The 26,487-nt window shown below is 40.9% G+C and overlaps 1 protein-coding gene across 2 annotated transcripts in view; it reads left to right on the top strand.

Moving 5' to 3' along the window:
- The first annotated feature begins 318 nt into the window (after nt 1–318).
- LOC149848370 (DNA-binding bromodomain-containing protein) overlaps nt 319–26,487 on the top strand; it is a 40,558-nt gene continuing 14,389 nt past the window's right edge. Inside the window, exons 1-7 of one of the 2 annotated variants that reach the window (XM_090011296.1) lie at nt 319–436; nt 1,089–1,176; nt 12,570–13,384; nt 13,552–13,629; nt 19,560–19,704; nt 23,037–23,198; nt 26,146–26,260. In XM_090011296.1, the coding sequence (XP_089867422.1) occupies nt 12,692–13,384; nt 13,552–13,629; nt 19,560–19,704; nt 23,037–23,198; nt 26,146–26,260 (1,193 nt within the window). In that variant the 5' untranslated portion in view covers nt 319–436; nt 1,089–1,176; nt 12,570–12,691. Of the gene's footprint in view, nt 437–1,088; nt 1,177–12,569; nt 13,385–13,551; nt 13,630–19,559; nt 19,804–23,036; nt 23,199–26,145; nt 26,261–26,487 lie in introns of both variants that reach the window. The other variant, XM_090011288.1, reaches the window with a different exon arrangement.

Below are 26,487 nucleotides of genomic sequence, written 5' to 3'. Positions count from 1 at the left end.
TGTTGACTGTGGTTGAACTATGTTCATTAAATGTAAAACCTGTGGGAAAAAAACGTGTCGTGCCGGGCCCGTCACGTGTCCAACGCATATCCAGCACACCAGACTCGGTGTGCTGGACACGGTTCGGAAAAGGCGTGTCATGTCGGGACCGTCACGTGTCCGACGCGTATCCAGCACACCAGGCTCGGTTTGCTGGACACGGATCGTATCCGAGTGAGGTCGGGTCCAGGTCGGATCGGGTTCGACCAGGACCCGATCTACAACTTCACCTGAGCCTTTAAAAAGGCTCAGGCGAGGCTGTGCGAGGGGTAAAAAGCCCCTCGCCTCTCTCTCTCTCTCCTCAACTCCGGCTCCCTCTCCATCTTGCCGTTCGCCTCCGTCCGGCGCCATCCGCCTCCGTCTGTCGCCGACGTCCCTGATCTCCGGCGACTTCCAGGTAAGGGTCTCCCTCTCCCTCGTCTTCCAGCAGAGGGGAACAAATCCCCGCCTACGGCTTCGGCAGGGGGCATGCTCCCCCTGCGTTGGGGTTTTTCCGGCGAGGGAAGGGGGCAGCCCCGCCCCCCCCCCCCCCCCCCCCATTTTCCTTCTGTTTGGTGGCAGGGGGACCCTTGCCTGGTGTTTCTCCAGCAAGGGGGTAGTTCCCCCTGCCTTGCTGTTTTTTCCGGCAGGGGGGGGGGGGTGCCCCCCCCCTTCCCCTGCCTTGTGCTTTTCCGGCAGGGGGTGCCCCCTGCCTAGATCTGTTTGGCAGGGGGCAAGCCCCCCCTGCCCCGTTGGGTTCTGGCAGGGGGCAGCCCCCCCTGCCCGGCTGGTCTTCCGCAGGGGGCAGGGCCCTGCCCTGTATGCTTTCGGCAGGGGGCAGCCCCCCTGCCTGGTTTGTGTTCGGCAGGGGACAAGCCCCCTGCCCTGTCTGCTCTCGGCAAGGGGAAGCCCCCTGCCCTGTCCCCTCTCGGCAAGGGGAAGCCCCTCTGCCCTGTTTGCTTTTTGGCACGGGCAAGCCCCTGCTTTATTTTGGGATGTTCTCATGTTGACTTGGGCGCCTTTAAGGTTATCTTTATATCGTACTGCGTATTGACAATATGGTTTTGCAGGTTGCACCACAGAGTCTTTTCGTGCCACTCTGCTCAAGTCAATGATCATTTACGCTCGCAGGCGTACTTATCCACGCACCCCTTCTAGGTAGGGGTTTGCATAAAAAAGCCTGGAACAATGAACTGCTGAATTGCAAAGGACTTAACAAAGAAATTAAGACATACATATATATATATATATATATATATATATATATATATATATATATATATATATACACACACACGTCTTTACTTCTAGGATGCGGTTTCATGATCCAGGTCCTTTTCTTTTCTATACTTTATTTTTTGTTGCCGTCGCGCTGTATGTGTCAAGGCTTTCCTTTTCGTACTTTTTTTTTGCCTTTACTTGCAGGATGCTGTTTCATGATCCTGGTCCTTTTTTCTTTCTGCACTTTACTTTTCGTTCCTGTCGCGCTATATGTGCAAAGGTTTTCCTTTTCGTACTTTCCTTTATTGCCTTTTACTTCCAGGATGCGGTTTCGCGATCTTGGTCCCTGTTGGTTTCATTCGTTATTGTCTCTGCTATTTCTTTTATATATATATATATATATATATAACAAATGTTACTCTTTTTGTTGCAGTAGTTTCAACCACTGTCGTGGTTGGCAGGGTTGACAGCAGATCTTATCCAATCGTAAGAGCGCAAGTATCAACGTTCGAACTCCGCAGTGAGTTACGGAATGAGATACTGATTTTTTATAACTCGAGTGAAGAGCCTCGTTGCTCGTAGGGTTGCTGTTTTCTGAGTCTTGGGCAAATGATTTGGGTTTTGGTACTTTTGCAGTGCCAACATGATTGACACAGTGCAATGAGTACCAAGAGATAAATAAAAACTCGATTGTGTAAAGGCACTTGTTTAAAGATATACATAAATGGCCTCACATGCACCTTCACAGGCAATATGCTCGTTTGGGTCTAATAAACCAAAGCATAAAGAATGAGGCGACGGTTAAGAAACCACCGTCATGCTCGATTCAACCTAGCTTCGCCAAAAGAGGGGACGAAGGGTACCAACTCCGATGGACAAACCATTAATGACTATATATGGGCAAAAGACTCGGCTTCCTCAGTCAGCGGAGGTTAGGGGCTGCAATAGATAGCCTAACACTTCTGTAGAAGTTGGATGCATCCCTATTGGGCCTTTGGGGGCTTGCTTTCTCGACCATTGTTCATCCCCTTAGGATAGGATTCAGTCAGTCAGTCGAGGTATCTTAAAATACGTAGCATAATAAACCCTCGAATTGGTCTCGGTTGTTTCGGCTCGTGTGCCATGTATATACCCGCATTGCCGGTTAACAAGTGATAACTAAATTAAACATGCTCACCTTTCAGCTTTTGTTTTTGCGTACTTGTGGTATCACGTGCTAGCATACTTGCGAGTTCCATGTGCTTCATATTGTGGTATGCTTAAGCTGCTAGTTGTTCCTATTCTTTTGCACTCCTACTAGTTTTTCACGAGACTGACCCATTTTATGGGTAGGTGACGAGTAGCGGCGGCACACAGTCAATGGTGCATGCGACGTGGCTCGAGGCTGTACTCTTTCTTCCAGATTTCTGGGTGACGTTGCAGGATTTTTGGGGTTTTGGGTTTTTGCTTTAATAGGGACTGAGCCTCCTTTTTCCATTGTACAATAACATTTAAATTAAAGATTTAACACTCTTTTCAGCTTTCTACTATTTTCTGCTGTTGTCACTTTTGGTTGGTCGAACTAACGTGCCTGGGATTTAACAAACTTGATTTTTAAAATAGAAAGATACTTTTGAAAGACTTTTCAAAAAGGCAGAATTTAAGTTTTAAGAGAATTCTTTCAGAAAAACTTTACTCTTCAAGTTGAGAAATTTTGGGGCGTTACAGATTGGTATCAGAGCAGAGGTTGTGAAGAGTAAAGTCTTGACTACCGAGCATCCTGTTGCACTGTGAGTAGCCGTCTTTATTCCTTATTATTATGGGGTAGTTTTGGCCTAATTGAGATAAATGTTATTCTTTGTGCCAATTTTGCGATGGATGCATCCGATGATCCTAGCAGTGGTTGCAGCAAGTCCCCGCGTGGAGTGTGCGCTCACACTTTCTCAGAGGGGGGTCCCTCTTTGAGCAGGGGTCGACCCGAGGGATCTGCGGCCAAGTTTGGGTCCAGTCGGTCCCCATTGCTCATTTTCACTGATGAGTGGGGCACCCCGCTACCTTTGACCTTTCAGGTTTCGTTGGCGACAACTTGGGCCGAGGTTTTCTCACGTGAAGGTGGTTGAGTGCCTTCTTTTGTTCAGGTCCATTATCGGGTTGTTATGGTGGATTATGAGCCTAGCCCTCTGGAGGTGGAGTAATAGCTGCGATCGTTGCGGCGTGCTCAGACACTTCTCGGATCAGTGCCTTCGTCAGTTTGAGCCTTTAGTCGCTCAGGGTTCTGTCAATCCCGTTTCTTCGGTCTCTGCCACCGTGGTTCTTTCCACCACAACGGACATGAGGACTCCTCCTCCACCTCATGACAGAACATCAGTTTTTGGCGCGATAACAATTCCATTGCCGCTTTTTACGTCAGCCTCTGTTGTACCGATAGATGTGCTTGAGTCTCCGACTATTTATGTTTCAGACTCGGATGTGCCTTATTCTCTGGAATATACCCCTGCTACACCTCTTTGCGGGGAGTATCCTTCGGAGGATGACAATGATCTTCCCTTTACCCCCAAACGTAGATTCAGACGCACAGGGAATGCGAGGGAATATCTCCGTTAGTACTCTGGTCCCTCCAGAAGGGAGTCTGTTTTATGAGAGTTGGTCTGGGTCTATACACTTTTTGTACCGAACTACTCTCCTTTTGATCTTTTGTATCAGCATTGCCGAATATTTTGGATAGTTTGTACAAAATGGAAGATGAAATATAATTCCATGTGTTTCTTGTTGTTCTAATCATAAGCTTAACCTTGTTCATCGTATTATTTTCAAGGATAAGAAGCTCGAACGAGGATTTAGTCGACGAATGGTCGGAGCAAAGGGGATTCGTGATGGATTCCCTCAGCACTTTGGCCGAGTCGATCAAAAGTCAGGTCGCCACATAAAGAGAGCGTGTTCTTATAGATTCAGTGGTCACCTTCGAGAAGTTTCTAAAGCTAGACCCTTCAACTTTTTTCGGCAAGGCAGATCCCGATGCCGCCGAGCAGTGGATTCAAAAAATCGAAAGGGTGTTTTTGGTCCTTTCGGTTCTCGATGAAAAGAAGACTTTATTTGGGTCCTTCCGATTAAAGGACAATGCTCGAGTTTGGTGGGACGCGACTCAAAGAAGGTGTTTTCCAGGTGTAGAGGTCATCCCGTGGGACACTTTTAGGCATGTGTTTTACGAAAATTACTTTCCTCCTCATGCAAGGGAAAGAAAAAAGGTGAAATTCCTGGAGCTGTGTCAGGGCAGCTTTTCGCTGGGCGATTACATCGCCACATTTCAGCAGTTGGAGCAATATTGCCCTAATCTTTTTGATGGTGAACGCGAGCGGGCAGGCAAGTTCGTTCATGGCCTAAAGGAAGGACTCAGATATCGGGTCCTTTCGAGCATGTCTGTGACCTTCTCAGCAACAGTTGAAGTAGCGACTCTCTTAAATGAAGAATGGGAGCGTTCTAGAGCGACACAGGTTAAAAAGCCACGTGTCTGGCAGTGACTAGAAGAGAGCACCGCCTCGTGGTCAAATGCGGCGGTCACCTTTTCCCGTCAAGCCAGAAGGAGGGAAGCAGCAGGGACCTCCTACAAAGAGGCGACGCCAGCAGAACCGCCCACCGCCTCGACGACCCTTAGGAGATGAGTGTGCTAGATGCAAGGGATCTCACATCGGGCAGCCTTGCCCTTTGGATACAGGGGGTTGTTTGTATTGCGGTAAGATGGGCCACTACGCTCGGGATTATCGCAAAAAGGCGACCGATGAATTCAGGCAATCCAGTGGAGTACCCCAGCCTTCTCAGCAGAAACAACCACAATTGGCCTACCACCAGCAGCAACCACAGTTGACCTACCAGCAGCAGCAGCCGCAGAGCAGCAGAGTTAAGAAGGCACCAGGTCGAGTCTATGCCACCACCATCGAGCAGCTGACCAAAGGAGAACTCGTACAAGGTACTCTTAGTTGTCGGTCATGTTGCTTTTGTTCTTTTTGATTGTGGGGCCACCCACACTTTTATCTCGGCACAATTCGCAGCTCAGTTGCAATCGCCAGTTCTGTGCTTGCATACATCTTTAGAGGTGTATAACCCTTTAGGGGAGAACGTTATTTGTGCAACGTTTATCCCTGATCTCGATGTAGTAATATCAGATCATCATTTGCCCGCATGCGCCGTCTTGCTGAGTATGTCAAAATTTAACCTCATTTTGGGCATGGATTGACTGTCCCAGCATCATGCCAAGGTCGTTTGTTGTCAGGGCAAGATTGTCTTCTCCCCTTTGAATTCTCTAAAGGTGGAATTTCGTGTTTCTCGGCCTATGCGAGCAAGTCGAATGATTTCAGCTCTTTAGGCTTGTAGTTTCATTAGCAAGGGCTGTCCAGCTTTCCTGATCAACATCGTTAAGTCAGACTCTGCGCCTACGCTTATTGATGATCTAGACGTGATTTGTGAATTTTTTGACGCCTTTCCCCAAGAGTTGCCTGGCCTTCCTCCGCCTCGTGAGGTAGATTTTTGCATTGATTTATTGTCTGACACTGTCACCATTTCTAAGGCCCCATATCGGATGACACCCGTTGAGCTAGAAGAACTCAAAAAGCAGTTACAGGAGCTTTTAGACCAAAGATTCATTCGTCCAAGCGTATCACCCTGGGGAGCTCTTGTACTCTTCGTGAAGAAGAAGAATGTAACCTTGAGGTTGTGCATAAATTATAGAATGCTCAATCAGGTGACGATTAAAAATAAGTACCCTTTGCCGCGTATTAAAGACCTTTTTGACCAATTACAGAAGTTCCAAATCTTCTCTAAGATCGATTTGAGATCTGGCTTTCACCAACTCAGGATCAAGGACAACGATATCTCCAAAATAGCTTTTCGTACCCGGTATGAGCATTATGAGTTTACAGTTATGCTCTTCGGTCTTACGAATGCTCCTGCTGCATTCATGGACCTTATGAATCGAGTGTTCAGACCGTTCTTGGACACATTTGTGATAGTGTTCATTGATGATATTCTCGTCTACTCGAAAAATCGGGAGCAACATCGTGGGCACTTGCGCATCGTTTTAGAAACCTTAAGAAAAGAGAAGCTCTTCTCAAAGTTTTTTAAGTGCGAGTTTTGGCTTGAGGAAATGATGTTCTTGGGCCACGTCATCTCTAGCAAGGGTGTTTCTGTTGATCCTTCAAAGGTTGAAACTGTGCTAGACTGGCCGCAACCACGGAATGTCCGAGACATTCGGGGTTTTCTTGGGTTAGCAGGATATTATAGGCGTTTTATCCAGGATTTCTCAAAAATTGCTTTGCCTATGACTCAATTGCTGAAAAAGGAAGCCAAATTCGTGTGGGATGATCGTTGCGAGGCCAATTTTCTGTTGTTGAAGGAGCGTCTTACGACTGCTCCTATTTTGGCTTTGTCGTCTGGCAAGGGTGGCTTTGTAATTTATACCGACGCTTGCGGATTGGGCTTGGGAGGCCTTCTTATGCAGAATGGAAAGGTAATCACGTATGCCTCTTGCCAGCTTAAGCTTCATGAGAAGAACTATCCGACGTATGATCTTGAGTTGGCCATCGTCGTTTTTGCTCTAAAAATATGGCGTCATTACTTATATGGAGAACAGTTCGAAGCATTCACGGATCACAAGAGCCTTAATTACCTCTTCTCGCAGAAAGAGTTGAATATACGACAACGCTGCTGGCTTGAATTTTTAAAAGACTATGATTTTTCTCTCTCTTACCACCCGGGCAAGGCGAACGTGGTTGCTGACTCCCTCCGTCGCAAGTCATCAGGGGTTCTCGCCAGTATGTTATTAGCAGGTTGGAAGTTGCTAGAGGACTTTGCTTCCTGGAATTCGTTTTTCTTGGCACCCGGTCCAATGAGATTGTCGAATTTGGTGATTCAGCCCGACCTGTTCCCCATGATCTTTGACAGTCAAAAGGGCGATTCTCGCTTTGAAGAGTCGAAATCACAAGCTTTGTGTGATGGTTCTTCTTTTCGTATGGGGAAAGGAGACAGTGTCTGGTTTGGGCAACACCTTTGGGTCCCAAATGACCCTACTCTGAGGAGCGAAATTTTAATCGAAGCCCACAAATCGAGTTATACCATCCACCCGGGAGGCACAAAGATGTTGAAAGCCCTGCAACAGAATTATTTGTGGCACGACATGAAAAATGATGTGGCCGAGTTCGTCTCCAAATGCCTCACTTGTCAACAAGTAAAGATCGAGCACCATCGGCCAGGAGGAGTGTTGCAGCCCTTGGATATCTGATGCAGCAGAGGAGAAAATCCAAGGCCAGCCTTCACGTAATGGGTACTGGGCACGCTTTCGGTGCAACAAAGGGGCCAACACTAATACACTAATGGGGCTAATGTTGATTCTACTCGATTAGCACACAACCCACGTTAATGGGTGCCGATGTGCTGCAGTGAGGAGATCGGACTCCAGCGAGGCACCCTGGAGGAGAGGGTGAGAATCACGACTCTAGTGGGAGATCGGGTTCTGGGATGCACTTGGGTGCAACAAGTAGGGACACGATCCAACGCAGCGAGGGGTTGACGTGATGTTGGTCTTCCAACCCACAACCAGTCGATCAACCACGAGTATTCACAGGAAACGTGAACCAGAAAAAAACATAATCGGATCAATCAATCCGAGCAATACTTATTTATGAGACCAGTAAGGGAGCACAATGAATATGACAAGTAATAGGTAAAACTGAAACTTGTGGCTGGAATACCAAATAGACAAAGTGAATAAAGGCTGCAAAGACTGACGTGAAACTGAAAAGAAATAGTGAAAATAATAAACAATAGGGAAGTAGTGACAAAAGCAATAATGGATTGACAGAAAAGTAGTAAAGAAAACCAAAAGGAATGACAAAGGCTGCTGAAAAGAAAGAAAAACTGCAGGGAACCACTAAAGAAAAGAGTTGCGTTAATTCCAATCTTCATCGTCTGTGCTGCACACAACCCTAAGATGGGTATTTAACGTGTGCAGCTGGATCCGGGTCTCGGGTTCGGGTCTGGCCCTGGACCCGAGTCGACTCCTGTTTGCCGCTGGATCTGGGATGTCTGTGCTATGCATCAATATCCCACATTGGAAGTGGGAGGGTATTGCCATGGACTTTATAGTTGGCCTTCCTAGGACTCAGCGCAGGCACGACGCAATTTGGGTGGTCGTTGATAGACTCACCAAATCATCACATTTTCTACCCATTCGCCTCGGGCATTCTCTTGACAGCCTGGTTGATCTTTACATCCGCGAGATCGTAAGACTCCACAGAATACCAATTTCTATTGTCTCTGATCGTGATCCGAGGTTCACGTCAAGATTCTGGGGGCAGCTCCAGTAGGCTCTAGGCACCAAGCTGAGCTTCAGCTCGACTTTCCACCCTCAGACTGATGGGTAGTCTGAGCGAACTATTCAGACCCTGAAGGATATGTTGCGGGCCTGCATGTTAGAGTGGAAAGGTGAATGAGATTCCCATCTCAGTTTAGCGGAGTTCGCGTATAATAATAGTTTCCACGCTAGTATCAGTATGACTCCCTATGAAGCCTTATATGGGAGGTCGTGCCGATCGCCAGTGTTTTGGGATGAGGTAGGAGAGAGAAGGTAGGATGACCCTCTTGTGCTTCAGCATTATTCAGAACAGGTGCGGATGATCCGAGATCGTCTCCGTTCAGCTCAGAGCCGACATAAAAGTTACGTCGATCGTCGTCGCCGAGAGCTCGTTTTTCAGGTAGGAGACATGGTGTTCGTTAAGGTTTCTCCGACCAAGGGGGTTTTTCATTTTGGGAAGAAGGGGAAGCTGAGTCCCCGGTTCGTTGGCCCCTTTGAGATTTTGGATCGCATCGGCGAAGATGCTTATTGCATAGCGTTGCCTCCCCAATACGCACAAATTCATAAAATTTTTCATGTATCTATGTTGAGGAAGTACGTTCATGATCCTTCTCTCATCATTAAGTTTGACGACATTCAGGTTGGCAATGACATGACTTTCGAGGAAAGACCGATAGAGATCATCAACCGTCGTGATAGAGTGTTGAGATCGAGGACGATACCTTTTGTGAAAATCCGATGATAACATCATGGAATCGATGAATGTACTTGGGAACTCGAAGCGGATGTCAGAGAAAAATACCCAGATTTGTACATTGAAAAATAATATTAATGAAATTTCGCAGACGAAATTTGTTTAAGGGGGTTAGGATGTAAAACCTGTGAAAAAAATGCATGTCGCGTGTCTGACTCGTGTCGGGCACGTCGCGTGTGCGACGCGTATCCAGCACACCAGACTTCGTGTGCTTGACAAGATTCAGATCCGGGCGGATCCGAGTGAGGTTGGGTCCATGTCAGATCGGGTTCGACTCAGACTCGATCCACACCTTCACCTGAGCCTTTAAAAAGGCTCAGGCGAGGCTGTGCGAGGGGTAAAAAGCCCCTCACCTCTCTCTCTCCTCAACTCCGACTCCCTCTCCCTCTCGCCGTTCGCCTCCGTCCGGCGCCGTTCGCCTCCGTCCGGCGCCGTTCGCCTCCGTCCGGCGCCGTTCGCCTCCGTCCGGCGCCATCCGCCTCCGTCTGTCGTCGACGTCCCCGATCTTCGACGACTTCCAGGTAAGGTTCCTCGTCTTCCAGTTTTTCGGCAGAGGGGAACGAACCCCCCTCTGCCTACGCCTTCAATAGGGGCCGTGCTCCCCCTGCCTTGCTGGTTTTTTCGACAAGGGGGTGGCACCCCCCTCCCCGTGCCTTGCTTCTTCTCTGGAAGGGGGTGGCCCTGCTGCCTCACTTCGTTTCAGGCAGGGGGTGCCCCCCTTGCCTTGCTGTCTCCCCGGCGACGCCTTTGAGGTTATCTTTATGCGTACTGCATATTGACAATATGGTTTTGCAGGTTGCACTACGAAGTCTTCTCGTGGCATGCGGCTCAAATCAGTAATCACTTACGCTCGCAGGCGTACTGATCCACGCACCCCTTCTAGGTAGGGGTTTGCATAAAAGGGACTGGAACAATGAACTGCTGAATAGCAAAGGACTTAACAAAGATATATATATATATATATATGTATATATATATATATACGTCTTTACTTCCAGGACGCGGTTTCACGATCCTGGTCCTTTTCTTTTCTACACTTTATTTTTCGTTGCCGTCGCACTATATGTGCCAAGACTTTCATTTTCGTACTTTCTTTTCTTGCCTTTACTTCCGGGACGCGGTTGCGCGATCCTGGTCTTTTTCCCTTTCTGCACTTTACTATTCGTTGCCGTCGCGCTATATGTGCCAAGGCTTTCCTTTTCGTACTTTCCTTTTCTTGCCTTTTACTTCTAGGACACTGTTTCGCGATCCTGGTCCCTGTTGGTTTCATTTGTTGTTGCCTCTTCTATTTCTTTTATATATATATATATAACAATTTTCACTCTTCTTTTTGTTGCAGTAGTTTCAACCACTGCCGTGGTGGGCAGGGTTGACAGCAGAACTTAGCCAAGCGTAAGAGCGAGTTACAGAATGAGATACTGATTTTCCCTAACTCGAGTAAAGAGCCTCATTGCTCGTAGGGCTGCTATTTTCTGAGTCTTGGGCAAATGATTTGGGTTTTGGTAATTTTGCAGCGCCAACATTATTGACACAGTGCAATGAGTACCACGAGATAGATAAGACTTCGATTGTGCAAAGGCAGTTGTTTAAAGATACACATAAATGGCCTCACATGCGCTTTCACAGGCAAGATGCTCGTTTGGGTCTAATAGACCAGAGCATGAAGAATGAGGCGACTGTTAAGAAACCTCCGTCGTGCTCGATTCGACTTAGCTTCGCCAAGAGAGAGGACGAAGGGTACCTATTCCGATGGACAAACCATTAATGGCTATATACGGGCAAAAGACTCGGCTTCTCAGTCAGCGGAGGTTAGGGGCTGCAATAGATAGCCTAACACTTCTGCAGAAGTTGGATGCATCCCTACTGGGCCTTTGGAGGCTTGCTTTCTCGATCATCGGTCGTCCCCTTAGGATAGGATTCAGTCAGTCAGCAGAGGTATCTTAAAATACGTAGCATAATAAACCCTCGGATTGGTCTCGGTTGTTTCGGCTCGTGTGCCATGTACGTACCCGCATGACCGGTTAACAAGTGATAACTAAATTAAACATGCTCACCTTTCAGCTGTTATTTTTGCGTACTTGTGGTATCACGTGCTAGCATACTTGTGAGTTCCATGTGCTTCATATTGTGGTATGCTTAATCTGCTACTTGTTCCTATTATTTTGCACTCCTACTAGTTTTTCACGAGATTGACTCATTTTATGGGCAAGTGACGAGTAGCGGCCACAGGCAGTCAATGGTGCATGCGACGTGGCTCGAGGCTGTACTCTTCCAGATTTCTGGCTGACGTTGCCGGATTTTTGGGGTTTTGGGTTTTTGCTTTAATAGGGGCTGAGCCTCCTGTTTCCATTGTACAGTAACATTTAAAATTAAAGATTTAACACTCTTTTCAACTTTCTACTATTTTCCGTTGTCACTTTTGGTTGGTCGAGCTAACGTGCCTGAGATTTAACAAACTTGATTTTTAAAATAGAAAGATACTTTTGAAAGCCTTTTCAAAAAGGCAAAATTTAAGTTTTAAGAGAATTCTTTCAGAAAAACTTTACTCTTCGAGTTGAGAAATTTCGGGGCGTTACATTAAATGTCCTTGTGCATTGGAGTGTCTTGTTGTGTCACATGGGATATACATGCTAAGTGTCCATGTGACATAGTATTCAATCAGTGAAAGTAGTCTTTCTGAATGAATTTAGTCCCTGTAATTTGTGGTAGAATTTTATTCTTAAAGATGACAAACTTCCACAATATTTGGAACATGTCATATACGTGCACATACTTGTCATGGTCCGTTAACTGTTTGTGCCTGCTATACTTCTGGTGCTTGACGGTTGTATCATAATTTTGTCATTCATTAAGTCTCTTTATTCAAATTAAATTTTTGAAGATGGTAAGGAACTGGCAAGTGATATAAATTCTTCAAATGCATTCCATGGTTTCCCATTACTGCACTGATGTATTAACTTTCTGTTCCTTTACCAGCTCCACTCTGTGACTGTGGCAGATGGCTATCCTTTCTTTGGAAGTTACAAAAAGCTGATCTGATGTTCTTCTCTTGTACTTATATTTAGTTATATTTCGATAGCCAGGCTGGGGGATTCCAACCTGGCATCCCTTGGTTAAGATAGTGAAATTCTACCTTGTCTCTTGTTTGACTCCAATTTCTCTTGTGCTTGAATATTAAAAACTTATTTGCTCCTACGATGTCTTCTATTACTATAATGCAGTGACATTTGCTGATCTAATTCTTTGGTTTTGCAGGATTCACTACTTGAAGACAGGACGGTACTCTGTTGGTAGCGATGGTCTGCCACATGGAGAGTATGTAAATATGAGTCCTATTCCCTTCCAATAAGTGCTGCAATCTTATCTCATACAGCAGCATGAAGCGTAAAAGAGGCTCTAGAGGCAAGCATAAGAAGCCATCTATTATTAAAAATGAAGAGCCATTAGACATTGCAGCTGCAAATGAAGATGAGTCTGGTGCTGATGACATTGGTGTCAATAGTGAAGCTCTCTTGAATTCTCGAAGTGAAAGTGGATCACCGTTTCTCGGGGTTGGTCTTGGTGAGATAAGCAGTGGCAGACACAATGATTTGGAGGAGATGAAGGAGAAAGCTTCAGAAAAACCAGGACATGGGCGTGTACGAGTGAAACTTAAGTCATCAAAATCCATGGACGTCAACTACACACCTTTGGAAGCAGTTCAGAACAGTCCAGTGGTGTCTCTGCATGGGGACACTGAAGCTAATGAAAAAATTGAAGAGAAGTTTAATCCTTTGCCTGAATCAGAAATTGTCTCTAGAAAGTCTTCAAAAAAATTTGGTAGCATAAAGATCAAGTCTTCAAGGAGTTCAGGTACATTGAGTATTTCAGTGCCTGACAAACACAATGCTAAGACAAACAGTTCAACAGCTATTCACAGTGAGCTGTCCCAAAAAGTGACAGAAAAAGATAATGTTGCAAGTGCACCATTGATGGCTGATCCACATCTGACTACAGTGGGGCAAGCTAATGTGCTGGACAGATGTAGAGACCCTCAATACAACGAGAAGGAACTGAGTACTGCTCTGGCGGTATGTTAAATAAACTGCATGAAGTTCTTCCTCTCATGTTTTAATTTTTTTATGGCATTTTCATTGTTCATTATATTTGATATCTTATACTGTTTCTTGCATTACTCTACTTTTATGGCAGTTTCATTGTTCTCTATATTTGCTATCTTATGTTGTTTCTTTACCAGGTGATTAAGAAAATTATGAAGATGGAGGCAGCACAACCTTTCAATACTCCAGTGGATCCTATTGCACTCGGAATCCCTGTATGCATTCTTTCTAATATAGTACTTTTTTCTGTTATGGTGCCTGCTGATCCATGACATTATCTTAAAATTTTAGATTTGAGATCCTGTCATGGAACAATTGTAATGAAGTATGCGGAAATATAAACAATGCTTAATGCATTCACAATGTCCTACAATGGACAAGTACAAGAGAGAGATATAAGAGAGAAGTCCACTATGAGACAATACAAACAAGCCTTAAAGAAGGCAACAACTGAAAAAATATAATGCTCTTATTGAAAAGGAGCTCAAAAGCTTAAAGAATATAAGGGAAAGACCCCTATTTATACAAGTGAAGAGAGGCAAAAAAAGAGAGCCATTGGGGGCTCCCCACAGGGACGTTGGGAGGCCCCAATGTCCTTATGTGGGACCCCCAAGGTAGCTAAAAAATGATAAAAAAAATTAGTAAAAATAAAAATGTTATTTAACAAGAAATAGTTGTTTCTAAAACAACTATGTGAAATGACAAAAATACCCCTATCAGGTATTTCACACACACACACATATATGTGTGTGTGTGTGTACATATATTTTAACAACAATAAGTTTCAATGGCGGACTTTTCGTTCTCCTTGATTTCTCTTATTATTATTTTATTTTGGGTTATTTTAATCAAATACTAAAATTTATAATAGCAAGTTCTTGAACTTGCAAACCAACCTGTATCTCCGCATCTCGCTAAGGTCAAAATGCACATTCAGGAGTGAATGACTACAGACTTAAGGACAGTAATATTGGGTAGGACATCTCTTGATTTATAAAACCATCCACAATGCTAGGCATCTCTGTGTATGTGGACATGTATGTAGATTCAGAAATATGCCTGTCGCATTTCCACCTCTGCATGAACTGCCAAGATGGACTTATTCTGCTAAGCATCTCATAGATAACTGTGAATCTAGATATTAATAGATCATTGTTGAACCCAAATAAGTCTTCTCTTTGCCATAGTTTGTGAATTGTGGCGAAGAACACCTTCCACTGATCAGGCCTGAAGACTCCTCTTAAACCAGCTACTCTAGATGAATAGGAGGCATTGGTGTTTACCCACACCAAGGGAGGCATACTCCAGAGTCCAGACTCATAATTTTTCCACCTAAGCTCTTATTTGAGATCAGGAGATCTGATCAATTTCATATATATTGTAACTTTTAGGTCATTCAAGTCGGCAAACTTATCTTTCACTGTGTTTATATTCCTTCATTTCCATACTAATCATTTATTTGATCAGTAAGTCCAGCCAGTCGTAGTAAGCCATAACTTGATTTAAGGATCATCTAAATCAGTAAACTTATCTTCTGCTGTGCTTGTATTCCAGGAATTCTGTGTTAACCAATGAAGCATATTTTGCAGATATCTTTCATTATGTCCTTGACTTTGCATATTTTGGACTAGAACTTACCATGGATTCTATTTTTCCACATCTGGAATATGATAACAACATGGTTTCACTAGTTCGTATCATAGAAATAAGAAAAACATACTAGCAATAATAAGTAACAACAAAGTACAAACCCTTCCCTGGCCACATGGCAGTCTGCTGATTATTTTCAAAGAGCTCTGGGTTCATAGGTTGACAACTTGGTGTAATGAAGGAAGACCTAGGAAAAAGATGTAACTTTTGATGCAAGGTAAAACAGAAGAACAGAATTGAAGAGTACAAAAGGAAAGTTGAAGTTCTGTCTGAAAAGACAGTGCTCATGTTTTGTAGATCGGTAAAATGTTTTATAAGTTTTTAAGTACTATAGAGGAGCTAGTTAATGGTTAACATGCCTTGATGACGGAAAATTAAGTTATCAAACATCTGGTGCCTGTTAACATACGATGTATTTATACATTACATATGTATATATATATATATATATATTAAATATTTTTATAGTTTGTAATCTAGGGATCTTATGTAATTTTTATTTTTATTTTTTATTCTTTTTTATTGTAATGCAGTCTGCTATTAGGGGCAGTTTTGTCCCATTTTTGTAGCTCTTGAGACTAGCCCAAGAGCTAGTTGTGCTAGCCTCTTTCTCCTCTCACTTGTATATATATGTGGGATCCTTCCCACATTTCTTTTATGCTTTTCTAGGCATTTTGAAGCTGAATAAAATATTATTTTTATATTTCTGTGCTCTTTTGTGAACTATTGTGAGTGTGTCCTTGTGGCTTTTTATTTGCCCATTATTGGCTTGCGTATTGCCTTGGTGGCCTTGTGCTTGTGCATGTTCTTGTATGCCTTTAGTGACATTGTGATTGTATTTTTTTTGTCATTCCATTACAGTGCCATGGAGAGGAAATCCCCTTTATTGATGGTGTTGGACAAGAGCTTGTTGTGATTGCCATGACTCTTGTGTTGCACCCAAGGGCGTAGCTAGGGGGGGGCAGGACTGGGCTGTAGCCCAGTCCTGCCTCCCGAAACAGTTAATTTTTTTTTTAAAGCCCAGTCCTAGCCCAGCCCTGATTCCATATGAAATAGATTTTTATCCATTTTTGTAGCCCAGTCCAGTCCTAGCCCAGCCCTGACTGCAGCAAATAGTTTGATTTGTCCATATGAAATAGATTTTTATTGATAATTGTAGCCATTTTTTATTTTATCTCAAAAAATTTTTTTGGGGGCACTGCCCCCGAACCCCCGACTATCGCACAAATACATTTTTTTTTGCTACACCCCTGTTTGCCCCCCCCCCCCCTCACATGAATCCTAGCTACGCCCCTGGTTGCACCGCCTCAAAACTTTGATATCATGTTGTAACATCGACAAGATTATTGCATTTATGCCATGCTGCACAGCCTCCATGCTTGCATGCAATACTGGACACAAAAATCACATTATATTCATTATGTCCAATTTATTCTGTTTACACAATAGGAAATGAATAATATAAGTAAAAGAGGAGGGTGGGGGATACACTATGAAGCACAAACATATCATTGACAATTGGCACAACAAACACACTTGAGACATATGATTCACAAAAAAATTAACACAGAATGACTGAGAAAAGAACAAAATGCATGAATTTGAGCATAAAGCAAAGAGTGCTCTGCTGTAGCTTTATGAATGTGATGCTTAAGAATTGGGGGAGCAAAGTTCCATCTAGTTGGGACTTGGGAGTGTGATATGGGCATAAATTTGCTTTCCAACTGTGATGGAGAATGGAGAGTGGGGGTTTTAGCCTTAATGAAAGGACTTTAAATATAATGTGACGTCAGAAATCACATTGCACAAATTTCATGTGGTCAAGGAGAGAACCCACTTTACCATACAGCCTCACAAAGGTGTGAAGCAATTTTCCCTTCTTTTGTGGGAATTGTAGGCCCCAAAGATTCCTCAAAAAGGTGTGCAAAATAGAAACTCTACCCCCTGTAGTATTTTACCTGGTCAATAGGAAAGGTAGGCACAACCTTAAATACTTGGAAACTTCTTGTCACATGATAGAATGTTCTGAATTATCATTTAACTTTAGGCATCAGATCAAACCTCACTGGCACATGGGTGTGTCCGTAGCTTTCAGAGGTGGGCCACGTAAGGCTGGGTGGTCGTGGGGCCCCACTAGGGGTTTTCCTTGCTTTGGCGAGGGTTCCTCATCATAAAAAAAAACTTTAGGCTCTGTTTGGAACTAGCAGTTGGGATGGGAGTTCATGCATTTGGTAGATACATGGTCAAACTACCTTGATGGTGGGTGTTTGGAAATTGGTAGCTGGGATAGGAGTTTATGCATTTAGGAGAGGAAGTGAGATTGTCTCCCCTTTATATCTGCACTAAAGAGTGGATTTGGTAGCTACCAACTCCTAGAGTTGGTAGCTACCAATTTCAAGATTTGGCAGCTACCACTTTTCCAAATGCATAAACTCCCTCGGACTACCAGTTTCCAAACAGAACCTTAATGAGGCATATCCTTTATCTTCTTGAATGTATCCTGTTGAGTGTATTGTGTGGGGGTGTGACAGGATCTAAACTTAGGGCATGTTTGTTTTGATCGCAGGTTACTGTAGCTGTAAAAGTTTTCTCCCTGTGAAAGTGATTTATGTGATTCACATTCTCAAGCATCAACTTTCTCATGTTTGATTTTAGGTTGTGAATTTGATTTGTGTGAAAATCTATCATGTAAGAAGCTGTCATGTCATGTCATATCATTTAACACATTCACAGCTAAGCATCTAATGGTTGTGAAAGTTTTATACGCCATCAGACTTGTGTAAAACTTTGACAAGTTTTGAGGCTTCAACATTCACACTTGGAAATCACATTCACGGGTTGCATTTTTGCATGTTTGCAATGCCCCTGTGAAAGTTCTAAAATGTGCTTCAAAATCACAAGAAACTTGTGAAAATTAGAAAATCACCGATGTTGCAAACATGCCCTTAATGTTCTTCATTGATGCCTAGGGATGATTCATCTCAATGTAAATCCATATTGTGCTTAATGATATGTGATTTCAATCCTTTTTTGAGAAATTTTCTTTAGGGAAATTTTCATAATCACGTCTTAAGATTAGGCAATAATAAAAAACAAACCTAAGCTTTGGATAATGTTAAAAACACACACACCTACATTTTTCCACTGTTAATAAAAAACAAACTTTCATCTATTTAACTTGGGTTATCACTAACCCAGGTTGAGATAATAGGATAAATATACTATTTTATCCTTAAGACTCTCTCCTTTGTTTTACCTCTTTCCCTTGTCTAGAAAGTTGCTGTTCAAATCTTCTCTCCATCCATTAAAAGACTCAACAAGGGCTCCTCTTCCAATCCCTTGGACACCCATCAATGCTCTCTCTCCCTCTCATACGGGGTCATGGATCAAGTTTTGTTTTCTTCTTTAAAACCTCACTCTTTACCTGGTGATGAACCCATTCTCTAAGGTTTAATCATCTTCAATATTGTGTATTTGTGAGTTTGTGCAACCCAACCTCCATCACCATTCAACTGCCAAGTAAAAAAATTATCCAAGGTTTAATCATTATGAACAGTATATTTGTGAGTACTCTATTTCAGTAATTCTGTAGATTGGCCACCTCTGCTCATGTTTTAATTCCTTGGGTTTTCTTCTCTTCAAAAAAATTTCTTGGGTTTCTTGTTCTGTCCTTTCTTTTGCTTTACAAGGTGATCTCTCATTACCCTCTAGCAATTTTTGTTCAGGATCTGTACCTAATTCTTCCTATCTAAAATAGAACAAAAAATTGTTTTGCTGTTTCAGAAAAAGAAAAAAAAAACTGTGCATTTGTGAATCCATGCCGCACCATCCTCCATCACCATATGGTGGCCAAGAAAACATTTAGGCACACGTTCAGACACTTCACAACCAAGAAGTGCCTCTCATCCTTGTTTGGCAACCCTTAGTGGAAAATAAAAAAACAAACTGCATTCCTATATTTCTGTTAGTGCAATCTTTTGAGGGTAAAACAGTATTTTTATTATTGCCAAAACTTTAGGCATGCTTTTGAAAATTTCCCTATTTTTTTTATTGTGCATGCATGTATGTGTGTGTGTTGGTTGGATTTGGCTTGCATAAATAGCAGAAAAGGACTAGATAATATAACTGGACATAGCATGGGTAAGGAACATGATGGCTACAGAGGACTGCAAGTTAATAATAAGTGTAAACTTTGTCTGACAGACTCAGTTTGTATTGGTTAGATTGGAGAGACAAGTTGATATTTTTGCACATATTTCTTCTCTTACCATTGGTGTGTAATGTTTCCCTCGTCTTGATTTTTTTCTTTTTTTCTTGAATTGTGCAATGAGGGTTTGACACACTTGTCTTGAGGATATCTTTTTTACTGCATGGTGCATACTAGTAAATTAATAAATGAATAAAATATATATGCTTGTTTCCTTAGAGATATAGTTTCTCTTTTCTGGTGTTCATCTTCAATTGCAGCTACTGATCAGGCTATTAATGGCTCTAGGATTATTTCGATATCATTGAGACTCCAATGGACTTTGGCACCATATGCAGTGAGCTTGAATTTGGCAAGAAGTATATGACTTCTGAGGATGTTTACAAGGATGTTCGGTACATTTGGATAAATTGCCATAGGTACAATAATAAAGGTGATTACATATTGGATCTCATGAAGCGAGTGAAAAAAAGTTTTACAAAGCATTGGTCTGCAGCTGGGTTGTATTGTGAGGGACCAAAAAATAGCAGTGGCAAGTCTTTTAATATTATCAAGCTCTCCTTTTTTTCTTGCCAGTTTTTCTTTCATTGGTTATGGTTTTCATGATGTAATCATACCAGCATATTACTTGTCTAATTTTGGAGCTCTCTGGTTGTTTTTCTCTCATTTGGATATCCTACTACTTGTGTTTGTGAACAATTGCCTGCATTTTTTGATCTGTGAATTGCAATTTGGTTTACGAAAATAATACTAGTTGCAAATCTGTCCTTGTTAGTTTGCATATTTTAGATGTATATCTCTGTTATGAGATATTACTTCCTCTGCAATTAGAAATTTTCCTAGTGATCCAGAGTTAGGTTTGACTGAGTGTGTCAGCTGTACGTGATCCTACCATAATTTAACTTCACGTTAAACATCCTTCACCCCGAACAGGTTCTATATGAATAGCATCAATAGAGCTCCAAAATCCTTTTCTTTATACTATTTGTGTGTTATCAAGGAAGGCGGGGGGGGGGGGGCAGTGACCCATATGTGAATTTGTTGATGGAGTTCAGAGATGGCACAGCGAGGGAGGAAGGACCAGATGTGACCCAAAACTTCTTTTTGATGGAGAGGGGTTAACTCAATTAAGCTTTATATATATTTAAAAGAGTAATTCAAAAAAGGGTGAAATATATAATAGAATATTACAAAGTGTACAACAAAGAATTACATTACATGACATAAAGAAAATAACTAACTATATTCAAGCCACTAATATGATTCCATGTAAGAAAAGACCAAATTAACGCTGCAGTGATTGGGTATTTTAAAAATACCCCTAACATCATTCTTTGACACCCCCTCAAGTTGCACATTGTACTTGAACATGTACATCTCGTCCTGCAAAAAATGATGTCTTGCACTTGAAAGGACCTTCATGAAGATATCAATGACCTAGTTGCTAGAACTGATAAACTTGGCTTCGATCTTCTTTGATTCTTTCTTTTCTCTAATAAAATTATAATCAATCTGAAAATGTTAGACTTATTGTGTAAAATTGGATTCTTAGTGCTAAATTGCTAATGCATTTCTATTATCCAAAAATGCAGTGCACCTGCATATCTTCATTCCAAGTACAGCTATTGAGCCCCTTATCCATATCTTAGATATAATACGTTTAATACCTACTAATACTCTTTAGTCTGTCTCATTTCTGGAACACACTATACTCTTCTGCTTTTTGCTCTTTATGGGATTCCTACCTAGAAATATATAATACCCTGACACTGACCATCTAGTATTGGGATCTCTAGCCCAATACCCAAGCGACTGAAACATGGCTTCTTGATTGTTTTTGTGGAAGCTCAAAACATGTGTTATGGTCCCTTTCACTATCTCATGATCCTCTTGAGTGTCTCAAGTTGAGTGGTTGTAGGATCAAGCATGAATTAACAGATTTGATTAATTACACCAACTATATTTGGTGGTGTGAGTCAATTATTGTAGTGCTCCTGCCATTCCAAACTATTTTTTTAGATCCTTTAGGAATTTGCCCTCTTTTGAAAGTCTTCTATTCATGTTGCAAGAGGTACCTATTGGCCTACAACCTGCCATGTGATACCTTTTCAAAGCATTGAAGACATATTTTTTCTGAGTCAGTTTAATCCTATCCAATCTTCTATGAACTTCTATTCTTAAGAACATAGTCACAGATATAGGTGATATTTTGAAAATATTGAGATAATATAGTTTTCATGAAATGTTGTCAAAGGCAAAATGTCGCAATATTTTGAAAATATCAGAAATTTCTATATATCGTGAGTTACATTTACTTTACTTTTCTTTATCTTAACTATGTTTTTCCTCTTTCTTGTATATTTTTTACTTATTTCTGCTGTTTTTTATATTTAAAAAAGTTTTTAAGTGCCAAGTTTTTCCTGAGTTTTTTCAACTAAACCTATATTATTGTGAGAAATTGCCTTTATGAGATATAGACAAGACTGGTATTTGTGACTATGCTTAAGAAATATCTTACCTCTTCCAAATACTTCATTAAGAACTTTTCCTTCCAAAACTTCTTAATTTTATCAATTAAAGTATAGTTGGCAAACCAAGTAACTCAGGCAGAATCCCGTTGACCATTAACTCATGAATCAACGAGTCAAGTCAAATGATTCAGAAGACTGGTTTCTTTAAATATATAATGCTTTATGAAAAATTATATTTAGCAATCAAAGAGGACCAACTTTGGCCTTTGGCAAACTGTAGTGACATACTAGCTGCTGTCAAAGATATTCATCCACAAAAAATTTCAGTGAGGTTGAATAACATCTTAAGCTCAAATAGAATTACAAATACCCTTTGTAAAAAAGTTCAAATTTTCAAAGTATTATTCTAAACGATAAGTCACAACCTACTAAAAATATATCAGCAGAAAATTAGGAATGCTACATAGTTTTGTAATCTCCACATTCAACATGGGATCACAACACAACATTTTCTTTTCCATTAGGCAAACATGTTGATGGCAATGATAGCTGGTAAGGTTGTTTTTGATTTGATATTTTCCTCCCTCAATTTTTTCTTTTATTTTTTTGAATTACCCCTTAAAAGGTACTGATGTTTAGGTCATCATCATCCCCATGCCACAACAAATTGGTTCAACTTACAGAAAAGGGAGTTTGAAGCTTGAAAGAGGAGAAAAAAATGATTAGTACATTTTTACAGGTTATATAGGACATTTCACTATAAATTGAATGCGAAAACTATACTTGGAATTTTCTTTTTATTAACCACAACAAAGTTTTAGTGCATTTTCTAAATTTCTCAAAACTTAGGTGCCAAATTGGAAATTACCTTTTAATTAGTTGGAAACTGAAGCTTGATTTTATCTTGTAACATGCTTGTTTTCTATTAAGAATGCTGGAACCTAAAAAGGCCACATTTAAAGCATAATTTTGGGGTATGTAAGATCTGTTGGGGAATGTAAATATGTGTAATTCTAGTTTTTGTTCTATCCTACTATTGTTATATTGTTATAGAGGGGTATTATTGTACTTAGCCTCTAGGTGTTGTAGTCAACCATTTTTGTCTTTTTGTGAGCCAATGGGAGGTCGACTCACACATATTGTTGTAACTATTCTTTTGCTGGCTAATGAAGCTTCTTGTTATTGCTTCCTTCTCTCTTTGTTCCTTCTTGGTGTGTGCCCTAGCTTCATGAGTTTGTATAAGGTCTACCATGATAGTCACCTAAATGCTATAAATACCTTTTTATGTCAATAGATGCTACTTTTGATCAAGATTCTGGGACATTTGGAGGTGTACAAGAAGGTGAGGATCAAAAGGCTAACGTTGCTGAAGAAGCAAATGGAGAAAAAAAGACTGATGTTTTGATGCCGATGATGTCAACTGTTGCAACTCCTAGCCTAGAAGAAAGCCCAACAGGTATAGTGAATCTATCATTCTTGTGGATAAGGATACATTTTTGTTATTTTGATACTCAATTATAGAAAGGTTTGTGTATTGCTGATCAAGACAAGGAACTTCACTTTTTTGTGGATTCATTAGATTTGGGTCACTTTGTGCATGTTCAAGGTTAAACTGTGAGGTGGCCAATTAAAGTGCTTTTATTATTATTTAATTTATCTTTCCATTTATGTCCAGCTTCACTGTAAATCAATGTGGTGAAAATATGTAGCTTAGCATGTAAAATAAGAATCTAAGATGTAGTTTTCTGGTACCATATCAGATTGTAAAAGAAGAGGAGCAGTAACAGTAAAATAAAATATTATAAAGGTTTACTTACCACCGTAAAAGAACCGCACTGGAAAAAGAACATGAAAAAGTGATTGCAAGCAAAAAGTGATTATGAAACAAGTGAAGCATTGAGTAGATATGTAAGAAAAAGTAAATAACACATGATCTAGACAATAAAGATAGCCATACTTTTGTAGATAAAATGCAATAAAAACTACTTAATCACATTCATCAAGACCCTTGTCGCATTCAAACTCTGTTTTGACTCTCATTTCGTATCCCCTTATACACTTCATTTTATCGTATCCATAGCCATATCTATGTGGCGTAGATCAAGACAGATGAAAGTTCAATAAGTCACAAACCACACCATGTAAAATTTTAAGTAAAATATCAACCCCCAACTTGTAAGTTCTAGAGATAACAAGTCAGTAATAATATTAACCTCCAATGCATTAAATATCAATATGAATGAGTCTAGTAAGCGATGGCTAAAAATATGTAAATTTTTTTAGGGTTCTGCATATAGGGTCAAATACGGCACTAATAAACTAGCCAAATGGAGGAAAAATTGAAAAGGTCAATAGAAAGCTTTCAGTTTGTGATAAGAAAAAATAAAAGGAACCAGTCTAGTAATACAGGCATGTATTTTGCTAGTGTGACAGGGTTCATGCTGCATAATATGGATGATTATCATACTTTTTACAATGTTGATGTAAACCTTTTATATATTATTTATTTATATAAATAAAATAAAGGTGGTAGCTGCTAACCACCCAGTTAACTGGCTTTTGAAGGGTTTTTTCCATGTTTTCCTTAAATCTGGCTGTACTTGATGTGTCAATTTACTAGGAAACAATACTTGGATAATGTTTTTACGATAAAAATATGATTTTTTAAGCCTTGAATAATTATGAAAACCTTAGACCATCAATTTTTAAACCTTATAAAAACCTATCTGCGTATTGGAATCAGATGATCCAAGAGTTGATTCCTATAAAATCAATCATGTAGAACACATTTGTAGGATCAAATTTAAGGAAACATGGGTAAAACCCTTCAAAAGTCCAATTAGCTGGTGGTTAGCAACTACCACCTTCTCATATATATTTGGTGTTATTGAATGCATGAAACTATTGAATACAAATCACCTTATTTTCATATTTTTTATATTTTTTTGTAATTCAGACCTTATGGATGTGACCTACAAGGTTTGTTTAATATAAAATGAGTTTTGAATCATGTGATTGTAATATGTAAGCAGGTTATTTAAGGGCTTCAAAAATCAATGGCCCACAATACACTAAAATTTCACAACTCATAAAATCATGTTTTTAGATCAAAATAACGCGATCCAAGGTTTGATCCTTAGAAAACAAACCGTGCTGAGTGTAAAGCGGAAATACAATAGAAAACCCACTAAGGGCTAACAAGAATACAATAAAGAGTGCACAAGCGCTAGTCCGCCAAGGGACAATACAATAACCAAGTGAGAACAATCTCAAAAGCACAACAAATGCAAACAAAAGCCATTATGGGCAAGCACAAATCATAAAAAATATAATTCTTATTTACTTGGGAGCTATGTCACACAGACTCTTGTAACAGACTCTTCTAACAGGGCACCGCACCCGCACCCAGGCGGGTGCGACACTTGGACGCAACTTCCTTTGTGTTAGGTGAAGTCCACCACACTGAGATCCATTTCTATCCAAAAGTAGATTCAGTTAACCCTAATCAAGTCCATTTTAATCTATATTATATATATAAATACATAAATGCACACACAGACACGTAGTGTTAACTTAAAACTGTTAAAAATTATATATATATACCCTCCCTGCACCACTGCACCCAAGTTTTTTTAAAGTGCCGTATCGCCGCATCCTCACCCGTACCCGCACCGGCATCCGTACCCGCACCGGCATCCACACCCGCACCTATGTGACATAGCTTGGGAGAATGCTTAGAAAAGCATAACAAGAGAAGGGGTTAAACCCCCTTTAAGTAGGCTTATTTGAGCCCATTATAGCCGTTGGGACCAACGTCTATAATTATAGCCAATGGGGAGATCCCAACAGCTATGTTGGACAAAAGTACAGTAAGCCCTTACATGAAATAAAAAAGACAAAAAAACAAAAATTATATACAATGATAGAATTGCCCCTAATGGGCAGTACTAATTACAGTTATGTGAAAAGACAAAAATGCCCCCTACATGGGCAAATCTATTACAATGAGAAAACAGATATATATATATATATATATATATATATATATATATATATATATATATATATATATATATATATATATAGACACACACACACACACTATAATTGAACACTGAGCACATCTATGTGGTTAGACCAACCATGTATGATTTGCATAGTTGGTCATCTATATTATAAGCAGAATAAAAAAATCAATTATATATTCTTTAAATTTACGTAAATAGCTTGGTGATGCTAATCAAGACGAGGCAACTGATAGAATCTTGTGTTTGTTAGGGGAAATAAAGCTAATGAATCAGTTAATTCCTATAACAAGCTACCCAGAAAGACACAGACATACACACAGATTTTATTTGTAGCAAAGTACCCTTTGTTTTTTTTCCTAACTTACAGTGATGCAGGTTCTCATCTGCTTGAGATTGAAAGCACCCAAGTTGGCGATAGTGCTCCAATCAGTCAGGAAAAGAGTCAGGTGAAATACAATCCAACTAAGCAAAAGGGCCGTCGACGTCATGGGTAATCATGCTCTTCTCAAACAAACAAAATCCCAACCAGAAGCTCGATCTGCTAATCCCTTCTTTTTATTTTTTCCTTTTTTCCCTTCAGCCTGAAATTTGATTAGCATGTCCAGCATATTATTGTAAAATTCAGATTAATCTACAGGTTGACATTTTTGTTTTGCCGAGATTCATTTGATGCAAGTGAGAAACTGAATGTTTGGTTCCTGTCTCTTCCATAAACAT

The sequence above is a fragment of the Nuphar pumila genome, chromosome 1 (assembly GCF_984573655.1).
Source record: "Nuphar pumila chromosome 1, dmNupPumi1.hap1.1, whole genome shotgun sequence".
Classification (NCBI taxonomy): domain Eukaryota; kingdom Viridiplantae; phylum Streptophyta; class Magnoliopsida; order Nymphaeales; family Nymphaeaceae; genus Nuphar; species Nuphar pumila.
This window is presented reverse-complemented; position numbering and strand designations above follow the sequence as displayed.